The sequence below is a fragment of the Morone saxatilis genome, unplaced genomic scaffold (assembly GCF_004916995.1).
Source record: "Morone saxatilis isolate NCDOM2014 unplaced genomic scaffold, NCSU_SB_2.0 Contig0, whole genome shotgun sequence".
NCBI lineage: Eukaryota > Metazoa > Chordata > Actinopteri > Moronidae > Morone > Morone saxatilis.
Genome location: NW_023339650.1, coordinates 9,060,688 through 9,070,459, shown reverse-complemented (window position 1 = coordinate 9,070,459; position 9,772 = coordinate 9,060,688). Strand labels below are relative to the sequence as shown.

Below are 9,772 nucleotides of genomic sequence, written 5' to 3'. Positions count from 1 at the left end.
AGATATTTGAGCCACACACAGACACACAGACAGAGATTTCTAGATAGATAGATAGATAGATAGATAGATGAGCAAGTATGGGGCAAAAGCCTGTCTTTGTCGATGCAAATGCTTTGAGATTACTGTGAAAGTATGGGTACTGAACTTGTGAATTAAATAAAACGTTTTTTCATGCCTTTGAGTGTTTGTATAAGATAAGATAAGATATTCCTTTAATAGTCCCACAATGGGGAAATTCCAAATGAATGTGTATACATGTCACATGCAAGCTTGATTGGCTGTTTTCCTCATTCAGTGTTTGTTGTGTGTGTGTTTTGTATTACAACGCAGCATCTTCTTTTACAGCACATAAAATGAGATTCGGTTTTAAGAAAAGAGAAGTTGAGGATATGACACTAAAATCTAATCCTCGTAGAGAACTTTTTCTTAAGAAGCAAGGAAACTAATTGTCTCTTCTTTCAAAACTTCTTTGCCTTTCTTTTTCTCCTCTAATTTTATATTCCACCCTTGTCATATGCTGTATGCTAACGAGGTGATGACCTCATCATCTGAGCACAGTGTCATTTTCTAGAGGACACCTCAAGACATAGAGGATGACATGAAACTTTACATCCTTTTCCCTCATTTTACCCCCGCTACTTTGATATTTGTCTCAGTATGTGTCCTTTTTGGGACAGTTAACATTAAGTCAACATCTGATGGAGTTTGCCAATTTGTTGTTTATTACAGTGGTGGTCCTGACTTTCATATAATGGATACTTTGGATCGCTTAAAAATTGGATAAGTGATTAGAAATGTGTGAGAACTAGGTCTCACACAGCAGAACACGTTGGGCTCCTAATTATAAGTCAGAACTGGCAGGTAGTGAAAAAGGGAGAGAGCTGAGTAGTTATTTTTTTGGGATAAGATCTCACTGCTAAACAGTACTGAAGCAGTACAATGTATATGAATATATTCAAGCCAAAGGGTTTAACCATTGTATTTTTAGAATTTAGAGGTTAGCTACCTCAACAAGACATTTAGTCTGGGAAATGAATCTTGTAATTTGTTCTTAGAAGTGAACAAATCTGCCTTGGGGTCATAACATTTCACATTTTTTAGTCCGATCTGATTTTAAACATTTTCCTGACACCATCTATGCATCAGTGGATTGCTATGCCTTACTCAGATATGCTTATTCCATGAAAATAATCCTTAATAGAGGAAAAATAAGATGCCAGACTAAATTACTTATTTAGACCTTGTGTAAATGCATTTACCACTTTATCTATGTGTCACTGTAGCTTTTCTGTACAACAACAATCCCTGAGGAACTGGATTTCTATTCTTTAACCATTACATGTTCCCCAAGGACCTCTGTGCCTGAGGAGATTGATTAAAATGTAAGCATGTTGGGAAAGAATGCACAAGCCGTATATTTACACTCATCCATTATCGCTGCTGGTGACAAGTTGGTCTTTCCTTCTTCTCTAACTTTTTTTCTCTTGTTGGTGGGTGTCATTGTTAAAGCAGGGGCAGTCCTGTCCTCTCTCAGCAATTATTCTATTGGTTTGATTAAACACACCAGATTACATTGCCTTTATTTGCCAGCTCTGAGCTCTGTTGCCTCAGCTGTAGAGTGAGTATATTAGATGGAAAAGTATGAATTATTAATTGTATAAACATAGAGGGGTGTAATTGTGTGGCCCTATCTCTCTCTGCTGTGGACTGATGTGGAAATGAGCTCCAGTCTGAGTCACTGAGATAATGACTGGGCTGTGGGAGGGAGAGAAAGGGGGAAGGGAGAAATATAGAGAAGAAGTAAAAGAAAACAGACATAGAGACAGAAAGAGTTGAAGAGGAGGAGGAGGAGGGTGAGAGCAGCTGTGAAGCTCTATGAAGCGTGCCACTCTGTGAAGACTTTTACATTTACCTCTGTGTGTCATCTGGAAAATCATTCATAAGGATGTATCAACATGTACCTGAATTAGAGGTTTACTTTCTCCTCTGTCTACAGCATGTGTGTGTGTGTGTACATCCCTCTATGTATAAGCAATCATGCATGCGAGAGTGCATGCACAGCAGCAGGTTTTTCTGTTTATCTTTGTGCATGTGTGTCTACCTCCTCTCCTGTTGAGCTTGGCATATCCGGGTGCATATCCATTGGAGAAGACGGACGAGCTGGTGAAGGCTGTGTGGGCCAGAGGGGATGCTAGAGCCTCATCGCACTTCTCTGTGGAGAGAGAAAGAAAATGAAGACCCAAGGAGAGAGAAATAGGAAAGACAGTACAGGAGTAGAGAAAGTAGAAAGTAGGAGAGAGGGAAAATGGGAGGGAGGAGGAGGGGAGTAAAAGAGAAAATTGTGACATTAGTATATTTTACATTAGATAATAGGTTCATGGAGTAGTTGAAGTAGTTCTCAGGAATTTGAAATTACAACACTGTTAATTAAATGTTAAATAAATTACTTCTAGGATAAGATCTCCTTCACTTAATTCAAGTACTCTTAGTGTAAAAATCTGAAGTCTTGTATTTTTCACATGGTTTCACTGCAAGTGCATTGTCTAAAGACATGCTCACAAGAGAGGGAACACAGGCATAGCTGGAGGTTGAGGGAAGTTGTTTGCGGGTCAAGAACCAAGTCAGGTCAGTCAGACTTCAACCACAGGTGCATTCAAAACATTGCTGAGTTCAGTGATAAGAGTGCACCACAATATATCCACCATAACAAGCAACCTGACTTTGACCATTTACAAATGCATACTTAAGTCGCTAACGTTAAAGAACACAAACCAGACCAGAAACCTTGTGTAGTCCTGGACCAAAATTTTAACATGCACATACGAGCAATTACAAAATCAATACTCTACTATCGCCGTCACAGTATCAAGAATGAAAGGACTCTTTGCAGTCCATGCATTTATCTTCAGTAGGCTCATCTACTGTAATGCTATCTTCACAGGTCTCTTTCTGTAAAGTATCAGATAGCTGCAGCTGATTCAGAAGGGTGCTGATAAAGTTGTCACTAAGACCAGGAGAATGGGTCATTCCAATTCTCAGAGCTTTACACTGGCTTCCTGTAAAAAGAAATGACTTCATATTATACTGTTGGTTTATAAATCAACTGTCCGGACCTCTCAGACTGTCTGGGAAAGGCATGTTTACTGTTGCTAGAGTCCAGAGAAGAAGATGAACAGGAAAGAGAAAAGAAAGAGAGGGGATGACATGCAGCACAGGGCCACAGGTCAGACTCAAACCCCTGGCGCTGCAGCAAGGACTCTGCCTTGGTACATGGGATGCCAACTCTACCAGGTGAGCAACCGAGCAAGGATTCAATTTCTATGCATCACATGTCTGGAAACAAACCCCCAGAAAATTCTCAGTTCTTTTAAATCAGTTAAATGTAATATATTGCACTGCACTGTAACTGCAATGTAATTGTTTCCTCTATTTTACTTTGTTTAAAACCTACATTTTTTATTACCATGTTTTATTTTATATCTTGTCTTAATTGTATCTTGTCTAAATTGTCTTATGCAAAACCCTTTGGATTGCCTTGTTGTTGAAAGGTGCAATACAAATAAATTAGCCTTGCTTTGCCTTGAGTCACACAGTAACCAACTACTGAACAAGTGAAATTCCATTTTTTGTGGAGACAGATTTTAGGTAAATTGTGCAAACCAAAGCCCTAAATTGTGTTTTTACTGATTTCTGGGGCAGTTTGGGGTATACACTTGTTTGTATACTGTGGTCATGTGTGATATGAGCACAAATGTGACTCTGGTTTTGTTATCAAGGTGCTGCACAATGTTTTTTCTTCTGTGTAACACTGTCTGTGCTGTCCTGTTTTCTTCTTCAACTCCTGTAGTACATTCATGGTTACCTCAATTTAATGCTAGAATGTTAAATGTTGGTTGTATAATAAAGGTTTAAAGGTGCTAATTTGTGCAAATCATTCATTACTTTAAAAAAGAGCAACCATTTTAATGGAAAACGTGACAGCTTTACAATGGCCCATTCCACAGCACATAACCCTGAATATAATCATGCATACGTGAGTCCAGATATACATTTCCACCTGGATGAACTCTGGACCCAGTGACATGAGGTAGACCAGCACTGTAGTGCTTTTCCAGTCCAAGCTGACCTCAATATAAACTCACAAGTTTATAGCACTCCAAAAAGAAATCCAAGAAAGCAACTACAGTGGTAGTACGAGACACGCAAAGGAAGCAAAAATCACCTTGGACAAATACACAAATATATATTCCTGACACACACACACACAGTCATAAAGTCATTTTCCTTCCTCTCTCTCAATTCGCCTTCTCACTCACTCATAGGCACAAACACAAGCACACTCTTTCAGTACATTAGGTTTCACGCAGAGAGAAATTGTGAATGGTCTGTCAGGCCAGGTAGAGGCAGTCAATAGCTCTCTGTCATGCCCCGCCATGTAAGTGTGTATGTGTGTGTGTTTGAGTGTGTATGAGATTTAGAAGAAAGAAAATAGTTTGTTCTTCTGTGCATGTGTGTACAGTATCTACGTGTGTCTGCAGTACACTGTGGGTGAAAGTCAAAGCCACGCTTGGGCTTTTGGCTTATTAGACATATTACTTTGTGTCACAGGTGGCCTTGCAGAGAAAAGAATACAATCACCAAAGCCTGATAATGTATGAGTGTCTGTGTATGTGTGTTTCTGTATGGAAAAGGGAAATGGTCTGTAGCCTCCCTCCTGGCATGTAAGTGAGGTCCATATGTCACGTCACTGCCTGTTTTGACAGGAGATGCATGCACTGACTTTATAAACACACACAAAAAGTAATGAGGTCTCTGGCACATTGACCTTGAACTAGCGCTAAAATCCACTAGCAAGCATTAGGTAGTTGGCTCTCCACCAGAAAGACATGAGCAATGATATACATTAGAGGGGAGTATGCAAAGAAATGCGGATAGGCAGTGTAATTTTACACTTGCACCCACTTGGTCTGTGGCTCCTAGCAGAAAGGCACATGTGCTTCTTATGGGAGAAAGCAGCCTGGCTCTCTTCTCTATTCTAACTGTTTGTATGCCATGCAAGGGAGTGCAATGCTTTTAACAAGGACTTAGACGAGCAGATGTCATTGGATGTGACTCATGCCGGAACACCTAGGGTAATGTGTTCCTCTCTCACTTTTTGCAACCGTGCCGTAAGTGCACCTCTCATGCAGCAGCACCTGGTCATGAAATTAAGAGAAATCTTTGGGTCATGCTTAAGTGTCTCAGAAATTATTCTTGGAGCACTGGTCCACAGAGACACTTGGACTGATGCAGTCATATACAGGCATCTTATTTATTCACACACACACACAGATGCAGTCATATACAGGCATCTTATTTATTCACACACACACACACACACACACACACACATTCACAGAGTGCCTTTCCTGCAGCTTCAGTCCCGAGAGTGGGGTTTCTCAATGACTTCCTCCAGCTGCTCATGAACATGCTTTGTCGGTCACACACACCCACACACACACATGTAAAGACATACAACTGCATAGAATAAGGGCTGGGAGGGAAGGAATGAATGGAATGGGAGAAGGGAGTCAATGGAGAGAGGGGTTTTTAAAAGGAATGGAGGTATGGAGAAAAATACAGAGCATTTCTTCAGTGCCTTAAGTTATTTCCTCAGAGCCCTCTTAACTCTGGGATGGGGGAAAAAACGCTACGTGAAAGGACTTTAGTGATCAGATAATAAAAAATGATACCTGTAATCAACCGGCTAATGCACCCATACAAAATATAAATGCTTTTGAAAATAATAATCACAATAATGTAGCATATCACTGACTGGATTATGTGTGAAAACATGCTTGGGTGAAAATATGTTTTGCCTGTGAAATCAGAAACCTCAATACACCCAGCTATTATCACATAAACCTCTTGATACTAGGGTTTACCAGTCTCTAATTGTGATAATGGCAATCCCTCCTGAGGCAGTGTTACCATATTACTGGATTTGTTTACAAAAAGACTGATTAGATTTAAAATATTTTGCTCTCATGCAGCTTGCATTGATTTTGCCACAGTACATGTGCATCAAGTACTCACTGCGCAGCATTGTCATTCTCCATACGCCTCTGTCTGAGCCTGTTTATTCTACATGCTGTTGTTACTGGTTGTGCTGTTTTAGTTTCCTAATATTAACACATATGATGGCATCTCTGACCCTTACCATGTGCATTGTATAGCATATTCAATATTTAAATGAAATGTTCGCTGGGCTCTCATTATACCCCGAGGGCAATCAATTTAACACCCAGTTCGATCTTTAGCATGCTGCCTGAATTCATGTGTGGACCAGTGGCAAACAGAGCTACAATATTTTTGCATAATAATGGATGACACATGAATATAAGTTGATTTTAGCATGTTAAGATTCGGTTTGGTTTTGGTTAAATTCAGATGCACTGGAAATGTTTCATTTTCATATGAAAACCTTCCGAACTATGTCTGTAGTTCGAATATATACAGCTATATAAAAGCAGGATTGCAGCTGGATTGCTTTGATGTACAATAGCCCATTATAATTCAAATTTGTTACATTACTCAAAGACGTGGGCAGGATCACAGTAATTTTCCCACAATGAAACTGAATTACTTCAAAACCTCAGCCGTTGACTGCTTCAGTACTGAGCTGTACTGTGTAACAATGTATAAATAGAGTGTACAAAGAGTCCATTGCACTGTCCTATTTTACTTATTTGGATTTTAAATGGAAACCTAGAGTCTAGCTTTAACAGACGAAACGAACAAGTGAGAAGTGACAGCAACTTAACACACTAACAAAGACTAGACATTTTGTGTTATGTACTAAAGGTCACGCACAATATATACTGAATTATAAGTGCGTTAAGATCCACACAATATTTACTAAAGGTTTTTCATTTTTAATCTGTATTAATAGGAATGTACATCTGGTCATGATAATGTGAGAAAAACAAAGAACCAAGGACCCAGCAGTGAAAAGGGAAAGGTTGGTTAATGTTGCAGTAAAGTCAACATATTGTGACATGAACAACATGGCCTCTTTCGTTGCTTTGGTACTCTACTCTATATAATGGGCTGCATTTCTTCAATATGTGTGTAAAACCAGCAAATGTTTATCTCGATTGTGTGTATTTCTAGACCTATGTTTATATATGTAAACTTGCAAAAAATAGAAACTACAATGCTAGAACTATATCTGTATCAGCAAACCCCAGTACCCTACTAAATGTCTGAGCTTTTAAAGCGGAATTTGGGTTAGGCTATGGTTTTGAAATGACTAGCAATAAATCTGACATTGTCTGTTTTCCCATTCTTAAGCATCTTCAAGGAAAGTACCTTCACCCACAATAGTAATACACCTAAGTGATTATGGCTTTGTGATGATTAAATAGCAGTACAGGGGTACACAGGTATACTGTGGGCAGCCTCTGTGCTTATCCTTGTTACTAATTAATCTCTGAAACAGATCTAGGATCATAACCATCAATAATTCACTGATACAGTATATCACAATGCCATCTGCTGCAACACACACTGTAATATAAAGGAAAAATAATCTGAAAATATATAAATTAAGTAATAAAATGAAGAGCCACATGCACACAAGGTACATGGTTAAAAAAACACCACACCTAGTGCATGCCTACTCAGTGTCACATGCGACTAGCACATGGTGTGTGAAAGAACACATTCATGAATGCAGACCACATGGTCATACACTCAGGAATCAAGTGTTAGATGGTATCTGCTGATATTTGCCCATGTCTCAAGTGCAAAGTAGGGTTCTGTATGTTTAAGTACTTTAGGGCAAGCAAATGACTACAATATTCAAGTGCAAATGTCAGCCTATTCCCCAGAGAGTGAGAGACAGATAGTTGTACGCATGATGGTATGATAAGAGAGGAGAAACATGTAGGAGCAGTGAGGGAGGCTGGGAGAGAGAGATAGACAAGATGGAAAAAAAGAAAAAAAGAAAGAAGACAGGAGGTGATAGCAAAGGAAAATGGCTGCCTACCAAAGCCTTCTTAGTGACATTTCCAGATAGGTAAATAACTAGGATGTGGGGGGAAAAAAGCAACCACAAGAAGTGTCAGCCGGCTGCCACCATTTGGGAGCAGAGCCATAGATAGACAGAGTTTGGCCATCTTGTTCACAGCTTTACATCGGTGCCACATCTTTGGAGCTAAAGGGAGTTGGATACAAATAGAGCGTAATGCATTCAGGGTGAAAATCATGACATCCTAAAGATTAGCTGGCATACAATCAGCCATTGCAGCCACAAAAAGTTCTGGCATTCAGAATGTTGCCTAAAAACAAAGAAAGCAGCCAGATCCAAACTCATTTAACGAATCGTACCTGCCGGATGGTCCATTCAGGAAAGTATCTTAAAGGGTAAAAAAAATGTAAAAGGTACAAAAATGCATATTTTGAAAATCCCCCGATTAGAAAAATAAGTAAATGTGTGAACTTTTTAGTCTACTAGTCTCACCCTTTGTATGCATGTTTTAACATTGGGGTCAGTAAGTCAGTCAGCCAGTTCAGTGTTCTTTGCCAGACTGCTGAGCCGACTACACATAAATCTGTATTTAATGACTGTGAAAACATTGTGTGTGGAGTTTTGGTATGATGCTGTCAAGTCCGTCCTCTCAACAACAGTGAATGCTGAAGTTTGGGGACTTGGGGGCTTTTTCTGGACTCAAGTCATGAACACAGTGGAAGCTGTCAAAAGTGCCAACAGCTGCATGGAGATGCAGGCTGACTCTCCAAACTGCCAGTGAGTGTGAGAGTCTCCGTCTGTGAATGCCTGTGGTCTCTGGTGTGGCTGGGAGCAGCCTGGGCCTGCTTTCCATTTTTGCCCACATTCACGTTTCAATTTGACGAAGCCGATCTAAAGCAGATTGAGAGGTAGTCTTTAACTAAATTCTGTTTGCCGCCATAGAAGCTTCCTGCAGTGACCTCATTTCTTCTGTAATATTTATAAACTCAATATAGTCCACCTCAGTTATTTCTGTCTGATGATCAGCCCTTTAGTCTAGGAGAGGTTTTATTCTTCAGGAGGACATGCTGGGATGATGGCAAAAGGCAGTATGCATTTAGGACTCTGTCCTCTATCTAGGACTGTTTTCTTGACAGCCTCTACAAATGATGTTGTCAACAGACCTTTAACCACAAAAAATATTTATTTCTATTGCTGTTATTAGTGTAACTAAAAGCATCAGAAAACTCAAATCCTCTGACTGTCACAGGATACCTATGAACCTTCTCGATGCACAAAATGACCAGTCCTGTCTTGTTCATCTAACTTGTAATATACATATTAGTATTATTTAGGTCTGCACAGTTGTCAAACCTAAAAAATTTACTGAAGTTGCTTATCTTTTGAGGGTCACAGAGAAAGAGTTTAAAAACCGTGCAATGGCCCTTCGCTAATTAGCAAGCAGTTACATATGCGTGTTGTCCTGTACACCTGGAATTGCACGACAGCGGGTCCCTAGTGGGCTTCACAAAGAGGTATAGGACACAAATTAACAGATGTTCCGCAGCATAGAAAAGGCCTGAATAATTGGCATTACAGATGGTTGTTCCCACAGTAACATTTGCCAGTGTCTGCCTTTTAAAACAAAATTGTCAAGTAAACACATGTAGGACTCATGATAACATGAAATAGTCATGGACACTTTGACAGGGTGGATGCTATAAAATGGTAGCCATAAAGAAATGTAAAAAAAAGCTTTAAAGGTTCCCTGTGGACTTTGTG

At 39.6% G+C, this 9,772-nt stretch overlaps 1 protein-coding gene across 1 annotated transcript in view; it reads right to left on the bottom strand.

Moving 5' to 3' along the window:
* Positions 1-3,138, bottom strand: part of LOC118324350 (contactin-associated protein-like 2) — a 45,975-nt gene extending 42,837 nt beyond the window's left edge. Inside the window, exons 1-2 of the mRNA XM_035656651.1 lie at positions 3,114-3,138; positions 2,102-2,212 (exon numbers count right to left, since the gene is read on the bottom strand). Of these exons, the coding sequence (XP_035512544.1) occupies positions 2,102-2,212; positions 3,114-3,138 (136 nt within the window). The remainder of the gene's footprint in view (positions 1-2,101; positions 2,213-3,113) is intronic.
* Between the last annotated feature and the right edge of the window lie 6,634 nt (positions 3,139-9,772).